At 38.1% G+C, this 25080-nt stretch overlaps 1 protein-coding gene across 1 annotated transcript in view; it reads left to right on the top strand.

Moving 5' to 3' along the window:
• The first annotated feature begins 716 nt into the window (after positions 1-716).
• ELOVL4 (ELOVL fatty acid elongase 4) overlaps positions 717-25080 on the top strand; it is a 32610-nt gene continuing 8246 nt past the window's right edge. The window contains exons 1-3 of the mRNA XM_055274182.2: positions 717-1235; positions 21804-21991; positions 23149-23229. Coding sequence (XP_055130157.1) covers positions 1136-1235; positions 21804-21991; positions 23149-23229 — 369 coding nt within the window. The 5' untranslated portion in view covers positions 717-1135. The remainder of the gene's footprint in view (positions 1236-21803; positions 21992-23148; positions 23230-25080) is intronic.

The following is a 25080-nucleotide window of genomic DNA, read 5'->3' on the forward strand; positions in this document are numbered from 1 at the left end:
CTTTTCAAGGGTAGGCTCTCCTATACCTTACCTAAACAATTTTTCAAAATAGCCACAATTACTTTGTTTTCCTCTCTACACTAAATTGCCCTTTGCCTCTTGAGGGATTATCTTTTTCAGATTCACCTCAACTTCTTTAGGTTCAGGCGGACTTCACCTGTAAGCCCCTCTCGGTTCTCCCTCTTCTCTGAACTACTAATGGCCTAATTTAGCACAATTATATTGCTTTGTTCATTCCATGTATAGTAAAAGAGTCTACAAAACACATGCAAGCATTCATTCAATTATATGCTGATTTGTTCATGGGTCGACCCCAGAGTCTATTCTCCACCGCTGAAGCATGGAAGACAAATACCCTTCACTTCTTCAGAGGCGTAACACATGCACTTCTCATGTCATGGTGACAGGCATGTGCTGGTGGAGGTCAAAGAAACAGGAACACAAGTGAAATCGAGGTGAGTGTCAGGGAAGGACCAAAGCACCACGCCTACCTCATCTTTGCCCACAGAACACCCATTCTTCCCGTGTCCTGTTTCCCAGGACGTATCCGGGGCGGATAAGAAGTCACCCGTGGGGAGGCGGTGAACTCCCCCGCAGGGGCCGATGCCCGGGACAGGGGCGGGGAAGGCTAATGAGGCGACTTGTGCGGGGAGGGGCCAACGAGGGGCCCAGGTGTCCCTCTCCCGCGCGACCGCGCGCGCCTGCGCGAGCCCGGTTCGCGTCGCACCCTTGAGCGCAGCATCCCTACGCCCGCGAGTCCCAATACTAGGGAGCGAGGGAGGAGGGGCGGCCGGCCTCCCGCCCCCGCGCGCGGCCACGTGACGCCGGCTGAGGAGACTGGAGGGGCGGCGGCGCGAGGCGGCAGACTGGGGCAGCGCACTGTGCTGGCGGCCGGGCCTCCTCCACCTCCTCGTCTTTCTCCCGGGAACCTCGACGACGCCTTCCGCTTGGCCCTGCCTTCTGCCGCATCCCCGCCGCCGCGGCGCCTCGAGGAGGAGGAGAAGACGCAGCCGGGCCGCCGCCGTTAAAGGAGTACCCGGCCGCCGCTCGCCCCGTCGGCCGCCACCGACCCCGGGGTCCGCCCTCTCTCGGGGTCTCCGCTTTCTCCTGCCGCCAGCGCCCGCTCATCGCCGCGATGGGGCTCCTGGACTCGGAGCCGGGTAGTGTCCTAAACGTAGTGTCCACGGCACTCAACGACACAGTAGAGTTCTACCGCTGGACCTGGTCCATCGCAGGTAAAGCTGCTGACTTCCCCATCCTCGCTCGGTCCCCCACGGGGGTCACCTGCCCCTGGTCTCGTAGCGCCCGGGCCCGGCCCCACAGGCCCCCGCGCCCTGCGGCTTTCGGATGCCGAGGATCAGCGGAGGGGCCGGCGCGGGCACTGCGGTTGAGCACTGGTTAATCTGATCCGAATGTTAAGGCCTCCCCTCCCCCGACACTCGCAGGGTTTTCCTCTGAGCTCCCTCCATCTCTCATCAGCTCTTGGATGCGGGAGCTGACATATCAGATGGAGCCTGTGCAGCCAGGAGCTCCTCGCAGGAGGAGCCGCCCCACCCTGTGCTCCCACATCTCCCGAGCTCGCCTCGCAGTTCTTCCCGGTGCACAGGATTCCTTTTAACATTTAGTCCTATTTTGTATGGAGAGCGGGCTGGGGAGGAAGGAGGGCTTCAGGGGCAGCTGAAGGTACAGGAGGTTTCTTCAGCCTCCTGGTTGCCTTGACACAACCCTGCTAATCTTTTCTTCTATCTAGCTCCTTCATCTATAGTATAATTTGGACTGAAAAGTAAAATAACATTGTTTGGCTCCTTGAACCTTGAAGAATGTTAGTTTCCGAGGCATTTTCAACAGCAAATATGTTTGAAGTGATTGTCTGTAATGGCTTTGCGCACTGCAGTGCAGTCAGGGGGAGGGGGAGGCCAAAACACCAGGGAAGAAATCAGTCTTTAGGAAGGGGGTCTCTACAGCAACACCTAGAGGTTGTCCCAGATGCCTACATATATACAGTTCTTAAATCAGCAAACTTTAGCTGTTGCAGTTAATTTGGCAGGGCTGTCAATTGTTTGATTTATGCAGCGTTCCTAGCGTCCAATTGTGATATTATATTTTTACATTTTACTGTTTATTTCTTCATTTGCTTCGCTGCTTTTGATTTTAAAGCATTTAAAAGTCTTTGAAATCTAAAATAAGGCTTAAAGGATTTCAGAAATGATTTTACGATGTGAATTTTTCTGGTCCTTTTGCAGTATCACACTGCATCCTATCAGTGAAGGATATTAACGTTCCATCTTATGACTCTGCCTTCCCTACTTCGAAATGAAAATGTACTCCTGTAATTTTTGTGTTTATTGTTGTTAGAGTAAATTAGACAGATTAGACAGTGGTTACAGCATGAATGTGGTCCGATACATAGGGCTTATGTTGTGGGAAAAACGTTTGCTGGAATTGTTTTTGTGAGAGACAAAGTGATTATTTGACATTAATACTGCATTCACTTCTTTAGAAAAGTATGTTCTTTTTCAGAAGATCCCAACTTTGATACTGGGAAATAAGCTATTTAATAAGCCATTACAGCTGAAAATGGTTAAAAGGCAGTTTTCAATGCAGTGTTTCTTCAAGTTTTTTTTTTTTCCTATGTGTAGTTACACTGATGTTAGACTTCCTGAAAAAACTGGGAAAGATGTGCCCTTCCCTTCATGTCTGTGATTTCAGTTCTTTAAACGTTGCATCAGGGCTTCCCATTACACAATTGTATAGAGCTGAACATCAGGCAAGTTCTTTAGCAGGTAATTGCACTTCCAACACCTAGGAGTTAGACACTGTTGAGATCCTCCAGTCTCCATATAGCCAGAGCCACACCCAGGAGTTCTCAGTCCTGTCATTCCTATCCTATCCCGGAGCTTTCCCATCTCTTGAGTCTCAGAAGGAAAAATTGAGGGCAAAGGTAGAATGCACCTTTCTGTGATGGTGAATTCCTTCCTGATGATGTTTGCGTAAAAAAAACCAAAAAAACAAAAAACACACAAATGAAACAGGAAATTTTGTGCAGTTGCCGCATGTGAAAGCTTGCTACTAGGCTTTGAAGGGCATATAAAATAATATAATATTGTGGGCAAAGCCTGAGAAGTGAGAGTAGCCCTAGAACACGAGTGAGCTCTCACTAGCAGGCCCAAGGAAGGTATTTGCCTATCCACTTACGAAACCTGAGACTGCTTCCTTGCTTTCTGTAATGAGCTACCTTATGTAGGCAGATGGCATTTCTTAACCAACAGAGAGGCTTAGTGGATATAGTCTGTTCTGCTGTACTGCTGTGTGAGGAGGAGTATTTTTCAGGTCTAGGCCGAATAGACCTGAAGTCTGTCGTGTCCCATTTACGTTTACTCTCCTTCATTCTGTGCTCCTGGTGTTCCTTTTTTTTTTTTTGGACTCATTCACTCTGCTCTGATTCCACCTCTCAGCATAATTTGATGAAAATCTGGGTGGGGGATATCAAAGTAGAAAAGTAGCTTATTAGATGAGGTTAAACAAAAGTTGGTGAGTCAGATGTTTGGAAAGAAGGGGAAACAAAAATGGGCGGGATAGAAAGATGGTCTTGAGAAATAGTGATGAGTGTGGTGAAAGGATGCAAATTATTGAGGGAGAGCAAGAAGCGAGGTAGGCTCCTTGTCCTTGGCTGCTGTCATTCTTAGTGCTGTAGTTACATGCTTCTTTCATTCTTTTATTAATTCATTAAATGCCATTTTGTGCTATTATATCAAATGGTGCTTTAAATATCCAAACATATCCAAAGCGATGTCTGAAAACTGGGCTTTTCAGAGGCACATATGTAGCAAATACAAAATATGATCCATAATATGTTAACAAGAATGTTACTTTTACTATGGTATTAACACTTTGTACATTGGAATTGAAACTTTGAAAGAGCTGTACTTTTAGAAAAACAACAAAAATAATTTTTATTTCTCTATATTTGTAGACATTTTGAACCGGGAAATTAGCGTTGGTTTATATTAAAGTATAGGCTGGTGTAGGACTTTATACTAGTTGTTAGTATTACAGTAGGTATTCCATGTCATCATGTTAGTTTTTTTCTTCTATTCTTTCACTTCATGAGTACATTTAAATTATTAGGATTGGAGTCCTAGGCTCAAAGTATATATCTAATAAAAGTTGTATATACATTTTTTAAACCGATGAATCTAAATATTCCCCAATTTATGAATACCCAACTTATCTACATTATTCATTTATTCATGCTTTTAATAAACGTTTAATAGCTTTTTTGCATACCTGACATTTAGCATATAAACACCCTAGAGAGTTAGTAGGATGCTTACAGTAAAGCCAGGTGTCTCCTGTGAGGCCATATATCTTTTGACCATTTGTTTCTAAATAGCTGTTGTTCACAGGGTATGGGTGCTGTCTGTTGGTTGGGGGTGGTAATGATTGGCATTGGCCCTCTTTTCACAGATACAGTACCCCACATTTTGGTGAAAAAAATTGTCTACTTGGTAGTTGCAGTTAGAACATAACTTGCTGGGTCCTTGAATTCACTTTGGAGGGGTCAGAAAGGAGGAGGGATGAGTGGTACAGGAAGAGGGAGGAGAGCTGTAGGATGACAAAATGTGGAAGCCAGGCTTATGATACCATTTCTTTCCGTATTCACTTGCCATGTACAGGCACAGTTCTAGGCTCTGGGGAGGAAAGGAGGACACTTGGTCACTGCTCTCATGCAGCTTGCAAAGTCTAGGGGGTCACTGTCATTCAACCTTTCCATGATATCATGGTCTGGAGGCAGTGTGATCTGTCAGACTCAGGCCTAGCTGGGGCCTAGGGAAGATCAGAAAAGTCCTTCCCTGCTCTTCTCATCTCTTCTTCTCCTAACTGAAAGGAATATACAGGTTGTTTTTAGAATATTTTAGCTGTTTCACCACAGGAGTTGATGTGAGTACTGTCAGAGTATTTGGAGAGGCATACTACGGCAAAAGGTGTCAAAGGCAAGGGGAACAGCCTGACTGAAAACCATGGAAACTGGGAAGGTGCTTAAGGGTCAGGCCAGTGAGTCATCCAGGTTTGATGAAGCTGGGGGCTAGTGGGAGGGGATGTTTAACTCAGCTCAAATAAGCTGAAGTAAAAGCAGGTTTGTCTTAGGGATTGCTAGGCCCCTGAGGAGCATGTATTTTAAATATTGCACAGTATGCTTACATTAATTTTATTATTTGTCACAGTTAATGTTTGGTTTTTCATCTATGTTATTATCTAAAATAGGTTTATTTGTTTGGCTTAGCCTGGTAACGCGGTTTTCTTTGAATATTTCTTTGAGAAAAGACATTCTGATTCCATGTTGTAGGCAGCTAATTAAAAAAAAAAAAAAAAAAGAAAGGAACATGACCAGCTTCTAACACAGGATCTCCCTTGGTCACTGTTTTCAGGGAGGTCCTAGTTATCCTTTACTCATAAGCTCCCTGAAGCCTCTGGGATGTCCATACCATTTTATGGTTTTTTGTTTTGGTTTGGTTTTTATTGTGGTTTCCTTCACCACAGTCTGATTTTTGGTGGCAGACTGCTAGACTTTAATAGTTAATGCTCTTGTCCATTACCCAATGATAGCATAAAGTAAAACATCCTATTGCAGATGGAATTCCAGGAGGGTAAACAATGCAGATTCTAAAACTGGTGTCAGGACACAGTTTTAACTATTTTAACTTAGATTCTTTGGCTTAGGAAGACAAAGTTTTAAGAATTATGCAGATAATTATATCAGATGGCACTTTCGTAAACTTAAGAGCCACAGAGCACTTGGTCATCCTTTAAAAATTCAATTTGTTTTCTTATTTTTTTCCTCAAGTCCTGTGGATAATGTCACCTGTAAATGATTTAACATTATTAACATAAGTATTTTTCATTTATTGAGCTACTTATTATTCTGAATTAGGCATATATTAGCACACCGAAATGAGTAGTGTAACAGTCTATCTTTTTTCACTTTAGATGGCTTTTTTTCCTCTTCATTATCAGGACATTTTGCCTATTAACAAATGAAGGTGCTATTGTTTTATTTTCCATTAGAATATATATTTTAAAATCATGTGGGTTTGGGTTTCAGAAAGCAGATGGAAGGAAATACATGGCCTTTTAAAGCCAAGGTCCACATTAACTTCCTAGCTTGATCCTTCAGTATTCCCCTGCCCAAAGACCTGCAGCTCTAGCCAACTGGGATAACAGAGTAAAATGTATACATGTCCACCTTTATGTTTCTCATCCCACCATTCCCCTTGCCTCTACCCACCTTTTCCCTGTTTACCTCTCCAGATACCTTTTACCAGAACCCAGTACAATAGTCCTCCTTTGCAAAGCCTTTCTTGTTCATGGTACCCTGGAGCAAGTTGTTGTCTCATAGGAGCTCATTGTCTTTAGTAATTACTCATGTATTTCCTGTGCCATTCCTTCTATGACCCTAGTCTCAAACTGTTTAAACTTTCGTTATTATTTACCACTTCACTCCTTTGTATCTTTCCAACATCAGAGATTATCACATGTATTTGTTGATATGATATGTATCAGGAGATGACCCTCTTAATCTAGCATGATTTTGAATCATGATATATTGTGGTTGCTAAACATGAATAAGGCTTTAGACCACACTAAATTACAGAAGGTTTTTGTTTTTGTTTTTCATAGAGAGGGGATTTCACCATGTTGCCCTGGCTGCTCTTAAACTCCTGGTATCATGTGATCTGCCCACCTCAGCCCCACAAAGTGCTGGGATTACAGGCACGATCCACTGTGCCCGGCCAGAGAGTTTTTTAAAAGAATGATATTTTTTTATCAGTTGGTCATTAATTCAGTTGCTGTTCACTAAATTTAATGAGTAAACCAGGCCATTAAGTCATTTAGAAGCACAAAACAGATAAAAACTGAAGATTCCAAGACATACAAAATCAGATATGATTGTTCTCTTCATTGTCTGTGCAGAAGCATTGCCTTGTGTGGAAGTGAGGAGGGCAGTGTGGTATAGTGAGTGGGAAGAATTCTGGACTGGGATTTAGATGACCTAGGTTTTAGTCCTGGTCTGCTGCTGATTTGCTGTGAGAGTTTGGACGAGTTCCTTTGCCTTCCCAGTTCTCAGCATTGTTCTTCTGTAAATTAAGAGGGTTAAATTAGGTAATCTGTAAGGTCCTACCTGACTCTAAAAGTCTAGATATAGATGTCACTTTCTTTATTCTTGGAATAGGTAAAGCAATTTCAAATAAACATACATTTATTGGGGATTCAGAAACCTCATTCTTTGTAGTAAATAAAATTTTTTTCCAGCAAAACTGTTATCAACACTGCCTAAATAGTACAAATAACAGATTCTTATTTAGTCCTTTTTACTTTTTAAAATTTGCTTTATAAGAAATAGGTAGATGAATAGAGAAACAAAAGTATACAGATATTTAAGCATCTGTTTTGAAATAACATTGCTTTTGTTGCTGTAACACTATACCTGTTTAATTATCTGGATTCCTTGAATAACCAAGAGCCAACTATTTGATCGAAACAGTAGCAATAATATTAAAGAATAAAATTATCTCAATTATATATTACATTTATTTTGTGATACTCAGCTTTTGAGGATGGCATATTATGTCGTTTTAGGCAAGTTATTCGTGACTCTTTGGGTCTGTTATTTCTACCTGTGCTGTGAGAGGGTTGAACTACATAACCTTTAAGGCTTAGTTTATTGAATCCTTATAACATCTCCTAAAACAGCAGCCTAGATAATCAGTCTAAACTCAGTCTTCATATTTTTCCAATAGAAAATGTGAAATTTTAACATATATCATTACAAATGATTTTCTATTATAAACACTTTATACATGAGCATTTTTTACTTAAGTTTAGAAGTATGGCTTAAGATTTTTATAAAATTGATAAAAATGTGTAGGTGTTACAGAAGAGAAAACAAAAGAAACTAAATGGTTTTGGTATAAGTATGTTCCTTAACTAATCAAAATACAAATTTTTAAAATCTTCTGCCACATATTTTTCTTCATGAAATATTACCATTTGTAAACAAATACCTTAGTATAATGTTTTGTTTATGATTATATTGTATTAGAGTAAAATTTTTGGAATTGGAAAGACAAATGCATTAGTCCATTGAGGGCATCAGTTACTCACTGTCAGGTATAATCACATAAAAGCATTTGTGATTTTGAACTGCAGAATTCCAAGGAGCAAGCTTTTCTGTTTTCATTTTTATTCACTTATCAAACAAAAACTTGAGCACAGATGTGTGTTTTTAACTAATTTTATATATTTTTTCACACATGTACGTAGCAGCATTATTTACAGTAGTTAAGAGGTGGAAACGACCCAGATGTCCATTGATGGATAAATGGATAAACGCAACGTGGTGTATACATACAATGGAATATTATTCAGCCTTAAAAAGGAAAGAAATTCTGACATGTGCTACAACATAGATGAACCTTGTATACTAAGTGAAATAGTCTAGTCACAAAAAGATAATTATGTATGTGACATTATGGTTCCACTTATATGGACCCTCTACTGTAGTCAAATTCAGGCTGGGCCCAGTGGCTCATGCCTATAATCCTAGCACTTTGGGAGGTGGAGGCTCAAGGATCACTTGGGCCCAGGAGTTCAAGACCAACATGGGCAACAAAAAAATATTAAAAATTAGCCAGGCATGGTGCCATATGCCTCTAGTCTCAGCTATTGAGAAGGCTGAGGGAGGAGGATCACTTGAACCTGGGAGGTGAAGGCTTCAGTGAACCATAATTGTGCCACTGCACTCCAGCCTGGGTGACAGAGTAAGATCGTGGCCCAATAAATAAATAAATAAATAAATAAATAAAGTAGTCTAATTAATAGAAACAAAGTAGAAAGATGTTTGCTAGGGCCTGGGGAGAAGGAGAACTGAGGACTTGTTTAATAGGTATAGAGTTTCAGTTTTTCAAGATGGAAGAGTTCCAGAGATTCACAACAATGTGGATATGCTTAATGATACTGGACTGTACACTTAAAAATGATTAAGATGGTATATTTTATGTTATTGCTTTTCTTTTTACCACAATGCAAGAATTTCATATATTATAAAATTAATACATTAGCACCTGTAGAAATGATCTCTTCAGTGCTCAATGGTAAAACAGTCAATTCTTCTTTATTTTTTCAATTTAAAGTAAAATGACTTTATAAAGAGACTATATAGCTGTTGGCGTAAAAAAAATCCAAGTGGCTAGAAAGTAGCAAATAACAAGAAAGAAAACTTCAGCTTTGTATTTTGCTTTATAGTTTTACCAAGAACTTCACAATAACTCTGGGAGATAGGCCTTGAAGGCATTTTTTCCATGTATTTAGAAGTCCTTGAGATTTACAGAAGTAACTTTTGTAGGTGGTCACTATAGTGCAAATGAGTGTGCACGGTTGTTTTGTCCCTAGCCCAGTGCTCTTGTCTTCCCGTCACACTAGCCTAGCAAGAAAGAAATAATCAGGCCTGTAATCTATACTTCTCTTTTATTTTACCTTTTCTTTTACTGTTATCTACAAAGTATCACTATTTAGAATACTAAATCTGAACAAAGTCATAATATTACCAGAGATCATCTAAAGAAAGACATCTAAATGTTCAAAGGTACTATAAAGGCTGGTATATGAGATTAAACTACAAAGTGATATTTATTCATATACTACATACATACACAAATATGTGAATATATGTAGAATACAAAATGTGATATTTAGCCTGAGAAGATGGTTAACTTCCATATGATGGTGTAGGATTGTTTTAAAAAAAGGGTATTCAAAGTGAATTATGAAAGTATTTGCCAAATTGCATAATACAAGAGCTAGAAACTTGTTAGTGAAAGGATAATGAAATTCATTCAGGACTAACAATATTTTACCCAGTGTCTATTCAACTTATAGAACTGTTAAGAGTCAAGGGAAGATTTTGGCTAAAGTTCCCATTAACTCACACACTCACACACTCTAATGGTATCTTCCATCTTTTTTGCTCAAGGGAAACACCGTTTCAATTTTCTTAAAGCTTTGAGTTCATTGGCAGCACTGGGTGGATGGTTGAACTTGGAACTCCCAGATTAAGTTTTATGGCTACTTTTTCTGAGAAGCCCAGCAAAATTTGGAAACAGGGAGAGAAGGAAACTACTTGTATTCTGATCTTGGCTTCCAGGAAACGAGGCGACATTCTTCAGCTCTCTCTCGAGATATATTTTCTCCCTTGAAATTGTCTCCTTTTCCCCCATGAACTGGCTTTTGTGAATAGGCCATTTTCTGAAGTCATGCATTTAGACATCACCTGCACTTGGGCGCGGTGGCTAACGCCTGTAATCCCAGCACTTTGGGAGGCCGAGGCGGGTGGATCATTGAGGTCAGGAGTTTGAAACCAGATATCATCTGCACATGATGAAACTCACTACCATTTATTGAGCATTTAGTATAGGACCATTTTAAGATGCTGTAGTACTGTATTTTATACACCTTATATTTAATTTTCAGATCATCTCTATAAGTTAGATATTATTTAACCATCTATGGATGAAGAAATAGACTCAAAGCTACATAGCTAGAAAGTAACAGAGCTAGAATAGGATCAAGCTCTTTCTCCTTCCCAACAGTCACCTTTTTATAATGCAACATAGCCTACTTATTTATTCAATAAATACCATTTTATTGCCCAGTAATAATAGTGAACATTGATTGGATGCTTACTAAGTATCAGGCACTGTGTCCAGTGTTTTATATGTATTATCACATTTAGTCCTCATGTTCCACTGGGCTAGGTACTGTTATTATCCCCATTTTCCAGGTGAGTAAACTGACTTTCCCTGAACCTGATTCATCTAATACTAACCCTGTCAAATTAAATCCCAGGGTAACCAGGCTTCAGCTTGAATCACACATTGATTCTCTCATCTGTGTTAACTGTCTTTTCTCCTTTACAGCTTCTGAATCTGTTCTTATTTTTTGCTTGCTCTAGGAAATTTTATAATTTCTCTCACTTTCTACCATTATTATGATCTCTATTCAGGCAAACTTGCAACGAAAATTCTTTTTCCCTCTGCTTTTTAACTCTGTCCTCCATTCTTTCAGGCTCTTGGGTAACTGTTATAGAACTGAGTTAGAGGAAACATCTTGTTTTAACCCTGTGCTGAATGACTCTCAGGGCACCGGCTCCCTCATACCTTGAGACATTGCAGCTTTCCCCTCTTTCAGTGGTGAAGGTCTCTGTTCCCTCCTGTCTGCCCACATTCTGACTTCTTTGCCATTTTTTAGCCCAGCCTCTGCCTTGTCTACCCCTGCGTTCTGCAAAAGCTACCCTTTCCTCCCATTCATCCAGGTGCTCTTCCAAACTCAAACCTTCCATCCTCTTTTTTGAGTACATAGGGGTTAGAACAGAAATTTTCCCTGACAATTATGCTGACTATACAGGAAACTGATCATATTGTTCTTCACCCACCACTTTCAGAATCTGTTTATTTCTAGAGTGTATCTCAGATTGTTCATTACCTGCCTCATTTGTCCAGTTGTATTTGAAGGGCCCTTCTCTTGTAGTTCTGCCTTTTTCACCTCACTGATAGACATGGCTTGAGGAATATCTTAAGCATCACATTTTAGATTTGAACCTAGGAGAGGCCTTTAAGGTGTATACAGTTTACTCCATTTGTTAGAAATAGGCTCTTTCCCAGACTCTTTTTGACAACCGTTGTCTACAGTTTTCATTGAAAATTTCTTTTAACAAATGTTTTGAAGACTCATACATACCTAGCATTGTTACAACGATACAGCAAGGAACAAGGGCTGTAACATTGGCCCTCATGACATTTACAAGAAATGGAGGAAGACATTGACTGTTTCCTTAAGAAAAAGACTACAGTTACCCTTTGGGGTACTTGCACTGTACAGTGTGACATACTAATAGGTAACCTTTTTGTGTAATCAGTAAAGGCAAATGGATTTTCAATATCACTTAGTATATTAGTGGTGATCAGTAGCCAGATGTTTTAAAAAAAAGGAATTAATTTGCAACTGTTGGTTTTAACAAATTAAAGGATGGATAGTTTTAGGGAATAATATAGTACAGACTTCTTGGTGTCTTGAATATACTCCTGAGGCTGCTCAGTATTTAGCGATTGTTAGACTCGTGTTCTTCTTTTGTTTATGGTAGATTAAACAAATATAGATGGTTTTAGAAGATGAGGAAGTGGCCGATTTATTCAGATAGAATCTAGGAAGAAATCAAGCCAACTTTATTTTGTGACTTAATTACATGTTAAAGTAGGCTCACATTTCTGAGTAGACCAGAGCAGTGCTCCTTAGACTTTAATGTGTTAAGTCACTGTGGAATCTTATTAAAATGCAGATTCTGATTTAGTAGTTCTGGGGTGAGGCCTGAGATTCTGCATTTCTTGTAAGGTTCCAGGTGAGGCTTTTCTGCTGGTGCATGGACTCTACTTTGAATAACAAGGGAATGGAGTATTCCTAATTTGTTTTGCAATCTACTGCTGTGTACTGTTATGGAAAAAGAAGAATTTTTAAACGTGCTTAAGTTATTAATGTAAAAATCAAATGATAGATGTATTTAGATTTAATTATTTTTTATCCTAACAGGAATTTTGTATGTCTTCCAGAACCATATTATATTGATCAGTAACTGTTGCTCATTTTACCTGAATAAAAAGCGCCAATGATTTGGTTAATCTTATTATCACCTTCACTTTACACATGCAAAAATAGTGGCTCTGAGTTTCAGGTTCATAATCATGGGGCTAGAAAGTAAACGACAGAGCTAGAATTTAGGTTTTTAATTCGTCTTGTCCCTCTCCCTGTATCAAGCTGCCTCTGCTCCATATGACTCCCCTTGCCATCATCTAAGATGATTTCCTACTGTATTCTTGTATACCTTTTGTTTAGTTCTTCTAGGGGTTTGGATGTTCTAAATTTTTTTTAATTACTGTTTTTTCTTTTGGGAGATTAATAGTAAAACTTTACTAGGTTAGCTTACTTGGGGAAGATAGTTCGTTCTGACTGGTGGAGATCCTGAGTTGCAAAAAGCTTTAAAAGAAATCAGAAAAAAAAATAGGTCTGTTAGAGGTTTCTAAGGAAGTTGCTTTAATAAACATACTGATAATTTGTTGTAAGTATTAATTATAGTTGTTTGTATGTTAAGTAGAAGTTACCTGGGTTAGTTGAAAACTTAGATTACAGGCATTTTATTATTTATTAAAATCTAGTTTACATTGTCATGAAAAGGAGTTTTTAAAAATAGCCTCTCTAAATAATTTTAAAAATCAGAGTGGGAATTTTTATATATTTTATCTCTTAAATAAATAAATACAGAATTATAAAATGTCTTCTCAGTCTATGTCATAAAATGTTTTTTTCTTCTCAGTGTAAACTCTTCTAAGTTTGTTTATTCATGGTAATTTTTATTTAATTTGGTTTAACTCTTCTCTTTGAAGATAGAGGAGGATTTAGTGGTTGATCAGTGTCAATAATAATGAAATGCCAAAAATTATTGAACTCTGACACTGTGTCAGATGCTGTATACATATTGTTTTATTCCTCACAACAGCCCTGCTATCATCTGTAAGGCCAGGGGCACTAAGTAACTTCTTGGGTTTATTCAGCTGGTAAGTGAGGAGTCTAATGCTGGTAAGTCTGATTTGAGAGTCCATATTCAGAATATAGAGCTCTCTAGGTTGAGAAGAAAAATCCTGGAAGACATTGAGGGGCTTGACTTTTAAGGGGAGGGGCTCAGATTATCTCTGACATGAGACATACTTGTGAAGATGTAAATTTGGGAGAGAATAGGCTGCAGCAGAAGGGAATGCATGACGTCGTGGTGTCCATGTGTGCTGGGAACCTTCACATACTTTGGTTCATTTAGTTATCACATCTTAACCCTGTGAAGTAACTATTTCCTCATTAAAAAAAGAAAAGGGAACAACAGTTGGTTCTCCAGCTATAGATTCTGTTCTGCACCCTTTCGTTTTGGAAATTTCTCGGTCTTTGTGACGTGGTTTTCTCTTTTCCTGCCTCTCTGGCTTATTTGCTGCCATTTCACCCACTCATCTTCACCTGTCCTCAGAGTCGTTCCTTTTTCATGTTATTCTCTCACTCTACGGGCTCCTTCCCTTGTGACCTCAAACTGGTGTGATTGTCATTGTCAGTGACCCCTCTGTGTGTCCACAGCCCTGGCAGTTCCTCTGCAGCTCCAGAGGCTACTGGACGCCTCCACCTAGCTGTCCCAAAAGTAGCTCAGATGTGAGATGTTTAACATTCACCTGACCAGTTTCTCCCAGATCTGCTCCTCTTCCTTTACTCTGTTCCGGATCATGACTTCACTGTCTGTGTTGCCATATAGACCAGAAATCTGGGAGTAATCCTGAACTTTTCTTTGACTCTCTTTCTCACATCCACAACAGTCGTGGAGTCTGTAGATTTTACCCACAAAACCTTCGTATCTACCTATCCTGTTCATTGCCAGCGCAGCTCCCTGACCCAGGTTTCCATCATCTCTTACATTCTGGTGGTCTCCAAGTCTGCCTGCCTGTCAGAATCACCCAGGAGAGCTCAGATCATAGTGTCCAGTCCCACCCACAGAGATTTCGATTCAGTAGGTCTGGGGTAGGACCTGGGCATCTGTAATTTTAACAAGCACATGATTCTTACGTGGGTAGTCTAGTAGTAGACAAGAGTTGGGAACCACTGATGCGGCTGGTTTTCCTGCCTCTTGACATATCCCCTTCCCCTCAGTCCACACCCCACTGCCTCTACCATGATCTTTTAAAAGCCAACTGGCTGGGCATGGTGGCTCATGACTGTAATCCCAGCACTTTGGGAGGCTGCTTGAGCTCAGGGGTTCAGGGCCAGCCTGGGCAACATGGTGAAACCTCATCTCTACAAAAAACACAAAAATTAGCTGGGTGTTGTGGCATGCACCTGTAGTCCCAGCTACTTGGGTGGCTGAGGCACGAAAATCGCTTAAGCCCTGGAGGTGGAGGCTGCAGTCAGCTGAGATCATGCCACTGCATTCTAATCTGGGCAACAGAGCCAGACCCAGTCTCAAAACAAACAAACAAACAAAAACAATCAAGTATCTCTTCATTATCTGCATGATAAATTCCAGCATCCTCAGTGTAGTTTGTAAGACCTCCTAGGGGATCATCACAGTCATTTCCTGCCCTCTTCCTTTGTATATATCCTCTCCATCACGTCTGCTTAATTTCCAGATTGTTTTATTTCTACTTCTGGGCTGTTTATACATTCAGTTCTCTCAGGGTATTCAGATATTCTCATTTGCATATCTCTTGTCATTGTACTAAGGGAACTTTTGTAGGTCTTTCTAATTCTGCCCCCTGAAAAAAGACTTTTCTCCCTATCTGCTTGTCAAATTCCTCTTCTTTGAAAAAAAGTTCAAATGTCTGTGTTTAAACCCTGCCTTCTCCCCTTTTCTGTCCTACCACTGTACATGAGACACTCCTCTGACATTACACTCATCACACTGCATAGCAGTTGAATTCTCAGGTCTGTCTCTTCCTCTACTAGTTGAGCATTGAGAGGTCAGGGACCAAGTGATCTGGCCAAAATCACTTTGCTGCAAAGGAGTAGTATATGACTTTGGAGTGTGTTCCATCTATTCCACCATGCTATGTGATCTTAAGATAAAAATCAGATTAAGAGTAAAAACTTATTGGTGGAAGGTATTCAAGGGCAACCCCATTTCAAGTGGACCACTCTTTTTTTTTTTATTTTTTTATTTTTGAGAAGGAGTCTCTCTTTCTCTCTCTGTCAGAGTGAGTGCAGGAGTGCAGTGGCGTGATCCCAGTTCACTCCAACCTCCACTTCCCGGGTTCAAGCGATTCTCCTGCCTCAGCCTCCTGAGTAGCTGGGATTACAGGCGCACGGCACCACGCCCGGCTAATTTTTCTTTTGTATTTTTTGTAGAGACAGGGTTTCACCATGTTGGCCAGGCTAGTCTTGAACTCCTGACCTCAAGTGATTTGCCTGCCTCGGCCTCCCAAAGTGCTGGGATTACAGGCGTGAGCCACTGCACCTGGCCCCCTCATTTTTTATAAAGGAATAATATGCAAATAGTAAAATTGACTCCTTTTAGTGAACAGTTTTTGAATTTTGACAAACACATAGTTATATAATTATTATATAGCCTTTTAATAAAGATAAAATTGTGTGATTGCTGACCACATTAAATCAGTCCCACTTGGGATAAGCTTTATAAATCAGTCTCAAATTATTTTCATTACAAGCTATTTATTAACTCTTTAAGGGTCCACAAGGGTTAAGGTGTAATGTGCCTTAGTAATTCTCATAATTAAAATAAAGGCTTTTGCTCCTGAGCTCAATTTGCTGTAATATTTGGCTTTAGGTTTGCTTAAATTTCGTTCCAAACTATGATGGGAACCCATTACCAAGGGAGACAGCTCCTGCTATGTACAAAAGGGAAAGACCCACTGGTTAGAAATTTCCTGAATTCAGGTGAAATTTACTTTCCTATAACTTATGTTGGTTCTAATTCCGCTCTCTGAAAATGGAGATTAAATCTGATTTCTCATAAGTTCTCTTTGTATTTGCCGAGGCCTCTTTCTCTTTTCTAGGCTTTAGTCTTTCGTCTTTTTCCCTTATTCTGTGTCATGGCTCTGAAGCATTCATGATCCTGGCCCAGGTCTGCCAGATGCTGCACCTAATGAAGTGTAAGACTTGGCTCCTTTGAGTAACTCTTGTCATTCTTTCTATTGAGGGAAATTTTAAAAGTCTGTCTTATTTTCTTTCCCTTGAAAGAACAGTCTTAAAATATAGCATTTGTACCTATAATTCAGAAAAAAAAGATGGGAAATTTTCTCCCTTAAGATTAAAGTACATGGTGATTGAGTAGTGCCTACAACAGCTGCTAGGTTACACGAGGCTCTTGCTTTACCTGCAGTGGCAAGTCTCTTGACCTCTCTGAATTGCATTTTTAAGATAAAGGGATCATTTCTAAATCTAAAATTTTATGATTCTACTTTAGATAAAGGTTTACATGACAACATGAAAGGCTTAAAATTGTTAATAGGCTCAAAATAAGAGCAAATTTATTAACACATGAAGGTACAAACATGTTAATAAGCATATTAATAGTATAAAATATAAAAATAATTTGATAAACAGTTTGGATAATTTGGTAAATTTGACAAGAGTCCATTTATATTTGTGTCATTTTTGATTCCCCCTCCACCCCACCAAAACTTTCTAAAGAGAAATTCCCAAGAATGCTACATAAAATGTATTTGGATCTTTGTACTATTTGGTGACAGGGTTGGACTTCAGTGGGGGTAGGAGAGGTAGGATTTTAGTCGAAGTTTTCAGTCTTTTTTCTTAGTGAATTCATGACATGGAATCCCACTGATAACTGTGTAGGATTAGGATGTTGACAACATAATAGAAATGTATCTCCTGTCACGCTAATATGTATAATCTACATTTGGATTCAATACGTAGCCCAAATGAATTAGAGGATTTAATTTAGCTGTAAAATATTAATATATATTTTTAAACATTTGAGTTAATGAAAATACGGATAATTTACTTTAATGTATTTAAAGTTTACATAAAATACATGAAGCATTAGTATTCATGATTTTCCTTTACTGTTTTAGTCCCCCAACGTTTTTTTGGTTCAAAACTTGGGTGGAACTGTTAGTAATGGTGAATTTTCATATCATTGTATGGCACTATTGTGACACAGCCCTTTTTAGTGGAAAAGGAAACATATGAAAGAAATATAGAATATTTGCATCTCATCAGAAGCACTAAAGGAAATATTAATGCAAATACATGCAGAAAGACAAACATAACTTGTATAGTATTATAACATGTAAAGACATGGAGGAATTTCATCCAAATATTATTAAAAGGTTGGGAATTGTTATGCTGTGGATTAGGGGTTGACAGTTACTATAGCTTCCATGATAATACTGGGAGGCTGAATTTTTTAAAGCTCTCTGACCCTTCTGAACTAGAAGGGCTAATTTGAGAAGGGTATGGTGTAAAATGTGGCCTTTTATAGACTGAAAACAGGGATTTGTTAAGTGGTTGTTGAATGAATGCATGCCTTGCATTGTTGGGCAAAGAAGTGAGGGCATTGCTTTTTTCCCCTGGAGTAAGGAATGAAGTAAAAGTCATTGAGCTTTATAGAGCACACATATTCACTAAATACTGGGTTGATGAGTTGTTGACTTGAGGATAAAGTTATTATGCCAACATAGAGGAGGATCTGGGAAAAGCTGTAGGAAGGGTTCTTGGACACTGAGGAAACCTTGAATATCAACAAATGTACTTTTGGATTTGGCAGAAAGGATACAGAATAGAGGAATAATGTGAAAAAATTATCTACTCTTTATTTATTCATCAAATATATTTTTAGGTACTTTGATAGGCCTTGCAATACAAGAATGAAACACTCAGCCCCTCTTTTCAGGGAGAAAACAGTTTAAAAGAAGGTCACTGGACAGTGTAATGAGTGCTGTAACGGAATAGTAACATGTGCAGGTGCCCTGGTCATGCAAAATGCGTCCCCTGACCAGTTAAAATTTTCTTGATCCGGTTTTTCTCACCGTTAGTCTATTCTTCTTCCTAAAAATTATTTTTAAAAGTAACAATTTGCAGAAGTTAAAATAAACCTAAATGATCATCTAGTTTGTTACTGCTCAAAAGGGGATGGTCCATGGAATAATGGCATAGTATCAGTTAGAGCTTCCTGGAAAATGTAGTCTTCTTAGAAATGGGCTGCATGGGCTGGGCATGGTGGCTCACACCTGTAATCCTAACACTTTGGGAGGCCAAGGTGGATGGATTGCTTGAGTTTAGGAGTTTGAGACCAGCCTAGGCAGCATGACAAAATCCTGTCTCTACAAACAATACGAAAATTAGTAGGGTGTGTTGGCGTGTGCCTGTAGGACCAGCTACTTGGGAGTCTGAGGTGGGAGGATGGCTTGAGCTTAGGAGGCTGAGCCTGCAGTGGATGGAGATCATGCTACTTTACTCCAGCCTAGGTGACAGAACGAGATTCTGTCTCAAAAAAGAAAAAAGAAAAGAAAAGAAATGGGCTGTATATCAGACCCACTGTCTCAAAATCTGCATTTTTACCATGCTCAGCCACCCCCCTCCCCAACCTGGTGATTCGTTTTCTCATTGAAACTGGAGAAGCACTAATCTAGTTCACCTACTTGCCATCCAGTTTTATAGATGGAGGGAATGAAGATAGATTGTGCTCCTAAGGTCCTGTGCACAGTAGCAGAGCCAGTGTTAGAACTCAGCCAGTCAGCTGGTCATGGTGGCTTCTTCCTAGTGCCTCTTTCCTTCTCTCTTTTGGAAATTCTCTGTTGAATGAGAGAACAATACAGTGCACCACACTATATATAAAAAAGAATGAGCATTTTTATTTACTCATAATTTGTGACATCAGCAACTCAGGAGGCTGAGGCAGGTGGATCACTTGAGCCCTGGAGGTGGAGGCTGCAGTGAGCCATGTGTGCACCACTGCCCTCTAGTCTGGACAATAGAATGAGACTCCTCATCTCTTAAAAAAAAGAAAAAACCCCAGTCACCAGTCTACTTACTGGTAGGGTCTTGGGTACTTTCTCTGATGCCTCTGTTACTTCCTGAGCACTTTTATTTACTCTTAATTTCTGGCAGAGGTTTGGACCTATTTCTTTAATTTTTTTTTTTCTACCCACTACTTAGAACTTTCTTTGAAGTCAGTAGGAATTCTCTATGTGGTAAGGGTGAGAGATAATCTATGATGTTAGAAATTAAAATCTCCTCACAGCTACATTTATCTTCCTTTCTTTGTTACATGGAGTATGGCATTAATCAGAGTACTTTTGCTCTTTGTATAAGTCTCATGGGAAAAACAGCACCTGCCTTAAAGTTTGTGGAAAAGAACAGGATACCACAGCAACTCCTTCTCTGTGACCTAGAACAGAGAGTTTGTCTAAATGTTTCTTCTATAATATAGGGGGTTTGTCTAAATCTTTTTTTTTCTATAATATAGAAAAAGAAATACCTAAGTAGATGCACACCTCATGTTTTATAGGGGGCCTTTAGCATAGAAAGATATGGTCATAGAATGATAATGAACATAAAATGATAAAATGCCGTTAAGAAAAATGACCAGTCACTGATAAGACCTTAGTGGCACAATGCCTTTTTAACAAAAGTCAGCCACGCCATCTTTTAAGTCATTTCCTCCTTGTGAGAGGTTTACCATCTCTCCTATGGTTCAAATATATTGGTTTATTTTTAACTCTGAAATGTGTTTGATTTGAGTGATACAGCCATAATCTCTATGAATAGTAGACCTCCTTTTAAAACTATGAAATAAAATCAGTTTTTCTGTTTTCCTGGTTCCTATATGTGTTTTTCTTTCAAGTCATTATCACCTTTTTTTGCCATATCACGAGTCATCAAGCAATAGCTCACCTTCTTAACAACTCTGATTTCATTAAAAGCATAGTTGTTGTGTCATTTTCTGACTTTGCAAATTGTTTGATTAAATATTGTGTTTTATATCTTGTATCTTATTGTCTATTGACAGTATATAGACACAGACTAATTTTTTAAGTAAGATATTTTAATACCTAGTTCACTAATCCAGAAGCATTTTGCATATACAGCCTTTAGTAAAAATGACCGTTTAAATAGGGGGTTATTATAATCAACAATTGAGTTAAATTCATTTAGGTTGGTTCTAAGAAGTTGAATTTTCTTTTACTACTTTAAAAATACATTATTTCTTCAAAATACGACGTAAAATGTTTTGCATTGCCAAGAATAAAGTAGAAATTAGATTTGCAACCTTCAACTGTTGTTTAGCTTTTAGAAATATAAAAATTAATATTAATATATTTTTATAATGTGTTAAAAGATGAATTTATGTTAATCCCATCCATATTTCATTATCATGCTTGTTTAAGAAATGTTTTACTTGTGGCAGCATTCCATTATAAAATTGATTTATGGTTGCGTATTTGAATATGCTGGACAATCAATTCATTTTAAGTAAAATAATGTGTTGCATTATATGTATAGTTCCGCATATGTAAGTTATGTGATTTACAGCTCTAGAGAAAAACATTCAAGTTAGTTATTCATGGGAATAAAATAGGTGCATGCTGTCAATGAAAAAGTTAGAAAAATGTCTTGAATATGGTGACTGTTTAAATACATTATAGAATTGTAATGAACCCTAACTTAATCTCTCAGTGCTCCTGTACTCTTGTCTTCAGTGTCTCGAGATATTTCAGCAAATGGCTACCATCGCCCTGTACCTCTCCAGTTACATTCTTGCCTTCTTTAGGAGTGGACACACAGAGCAGCCTCCAAGCTGCCCTGATAAATTTCACATGTATCATATGGAAGACAAATGTTTCCTTAACATATTTATTTTCTGTGTATGAAGTTTTTCATTAACTTTTCATCCCAAAATAACCACCTCTGTTTTTAGTGAGCTTTATTTCTTGTTTTTGTTCTCTAGGGTCTCTGTAAAACATAATGTGTGACATAAGTAATGAAGCATAATTTTCAAAAGCCACTTGCAGGAGTCAGTATTGTTTCTTTGGTTTTTATACCATGTATTTTTTGTTGGGACTCAAAGGATAGTGATCCATATTTGGTCAAATTAGGAAATTAAGTTGAAACATCTTGATTCCTAAAAAGTGCATTTTATAAAACATTTATTGATTAATGAATTTTATGGTATTTTGTTCCCTCTATAGATAAGCGTGTGGAAAACTGGCCTCTGATGCAGTCTCCTTGGCCTACACTAAGTATAAGCACTCTTTATCTCCTGTTTGTGTGGCTGGGTCCAAAATGGATGAAGGACCGAGAACCTTTTCAGATGCGTCTAGTGCTCATTATCTATAATTTTGGGATGGTTTTGCTTAACCTTTTTATCTTCAGAGAGGTATGTTTTTAAGATCACTTTAATAATTTTCCAAGGTTATTGGAAATTTAAAAATAAGAATGTGTAAAACCATCATTGTAATATTTTACCCAGACATAACTGTTAGCTACTCTAAAAGTACATTTTTGACGTTTTTCACTTTTGAATAACAAAAATATTAAACATGAGGTATAGGACAGTTGTTTAAAATGGAATTTTGAATAAGACCAACTGGATTCTAAAATAACCCTTTTTAGCTGTTCTGGCATTGAAAGTTATTTAACTTTTCTTAGCCTTGTTTTCCCCACTTAAATACCTACCATCTCGGGTTATTATCAGAGTTAAGTAAGATAATTTTTGCATAGTGTTTGGCACGTATTAAGCACCCGGTAAACAGTAGCGGCTATTTATTTATAATTCTTATTCAGTAGTTTCTGGTTTGGTAACTGATCAAAATATACCAATTTCAAGTAAATCCTATTATGTAATGTTGTATTTTGGGCTGGAATTAAAATGAATTAACTACCATATAACTGTTGTTACTAATCATTATATACTTTTCTGGGCACTAGCAAATTCTCCACGACATTTTCAAAGGAAATCCTAAAGGCTAGATTGACACAGCCATTTTTTAAATTGCATAAGTATAAAGAATTTGTTTCCTAAGAGACTCATTAAAATTCTGTATGATCCCAGAGAACTGACTAGTAATGCTAGGAAAATAAACAATAACTCTTCTTAGAAAAAGAAATATTTCTTTAATTGAAAACTTAGCCTCGAGTCTCAACTTCATAAACACTTTAATTTATTTGGACACTTGTACCTAATTTGTTAGATGCAAACCACTCTGGATCAAACACAGAAACCAGTTAAGGTAGGACAACTTTGAAATCTGAGTCCTAGCAATAAAAATTTCTCTTAATGCCGTGAAGTATTTAATAGAGTCAATATTCAGTATAAAAGTTACATGTGGTTTTTAATTTAGATTTTAATTATAGAACAAATTAATGCACAGTAACCTCTAGCAATTGGAATGCATGAAATTTTTAATGCATTTGAGATTTTTAAAGAAAATATTGCTTTTAAAATAATTTGAAAGGCTACATTTTGTATATAATTGTGTTTTTAATGCTGTATTTACTAAAACTTTACTACAAACATGATTACTCTTTTTCCAGTTATTCATGGGATCATATAATGCGGGATATAGCTATATTTGCCAGAGTGTGGATTATTCTAATAATGTTAATGAAGTCAGGGTAAGTACATTAAAAATACTCTTAATCAGTAAAAGTGGTTTGATTTTTATAGGCCCCAGTCAGTGAAAATGTAGAATGTACTTTCTTTGAAGAGACAGGTTCTTTAACATTCATTTAGAGACAGGTTCTTGCTCCGTCCCCCAGACTGAAGTGCAGTGGTATGATCATAGCTCACTGCAGCCTCAAACTCCTGGGCTCAATTGATCCTTCTGCCTCAGCCTCCCAAGTAGCTGGGACTACGGGTGTGCCCCACCATGCCTAGCTATTTTTTTACTTTTTGTAGAGACAGGGTCTTGCTATGTTGCCCAGGCTGGCCTTGAACTCCAAGCCGCAAGGGATCCTCTTGCCTCAGCCTCCGAAAGTGCTGAGATTACAGGTGTGAGCCACCACACCTGGCAAAATGTACTTTAATATGATAGTGAAATTATACTAGATTGTTATGAGTCAGTAAAACTATGGTTTTTTTTAAAAGTACTTAATTTAAAATTTGTTTTTGTATGTCAAAAATGTTTTTTATTTTGCAACGTGAGTGAATATGCATTGAATTACTAGACTGCAGTACTTGTTAAAGCAAAGAAGTGTGATGTTTCTTTTAAAGATGGTATTTTAGAGTTTTGTTTGTTTGTTTTTGGTCAAGAATAGAAACTCTTAGAGTCCAAGTTATGTGTTAAGAAAGTGAGGAAAAGTAAATGTTTTGTGAAGTGTGAAATGTTTAGGAAATTAGGCATAGAACAATTTTTATTGGCATAAACTCAGTTTTTTAATTATATTTGCAGAAAAACCACTAGTAACAAGATATTATATTTTATTTTCCATTCACTTACATGAGTAAAATTAACATTAAGCAAAAGAAACAACAGATTACCTTATTCTATTAAGTATTTATTGAACTCTTCTTATATACTGTGGTTCATACCAGAAATTACATATAAAACATAGCATGTTTTATGTTACCTATAGTATATGTAGTAATAATATCTAGTGGATTCCCTTGAGAAAAATAGTTTCCTGGCGTGGGGAGTGGACAATATATAAATATCAGTATTCATCAATACTGGAGACCAAATTGCTTTAATGTACTTAACCATTTTATGTATGTATCTTCATTTCCCTATTAGAAGACTTATGGACTGATGAAAAATCACCTGTTTGGTTGTCATGTTGGTTTTATTTATTCATTAAATATGTATTGAGCATCTACTATATGTTAGTTCTGGGGACAGGGGTGAAAAGCCCTGCCTTTGTGGGGCTGGCATTTTAGTGAGGGTGAGAAGGTAGACAGCAGCCATGTAAACAAATGACTAAGGAGGAAATAAAACCTGGGATGTGACTGAGAGAAAATGAGAAAGACTACTCTTTAGATGTATTGGCTATGAAAAATTTTCTTCTGATAACTATTGCCAAAGAACCTCTTCAGTTGGCGAGCTGACTTCTGGCTTGCTGTAGGGAAGGGAACAGGGATAAGTGTTTGACTGACTGACTTCCGGGAGTATGCATAGAAAAACCGTTGGATGAGGCAACATATTACTATTTTTAGGATAAAGGTTTAAAAATACCACTCTCACTTACAGATGTAAATTTTCAAGTCTTTAAAAAATGAGCTATTCTGACAGCTGTAATCTAGGAGGATAAAGAACCTGAGATTTGCAACAGATTTCATTTGAAATTTTCCTCGCGCTCTCGTCTCCTCTCTAATATGGGATGCAATAGAGTGAATATTTTATGCAGAGACTCATTTTTGTATTCATTGTTATGTAGCCAAGAAGTATCACTTTTTGGTATAGTTTATTTAAAGATATCTAGTGCAGTTTGCAAACTAAGCAGACTTATTTGTTATTATTTTATATGAAT

This window comes from Symphalangus syndactylus, chromosome 4, assembly GCF_028878055.3.
Source record: "Symphalangus syndactylus isolate Jambi chromosome 4, NHGRI_mSymSyn1-v2.1_pri, whole genome shotgun sequence".
In the NCBI taxonomy this organism is placed as follows: domain Eukaryota; kingdom Metazoa; phylum Chordata; class Mammalia; order Primates; family Hylobatidae; genus Symphalangus; species Symphalangus syndactylus.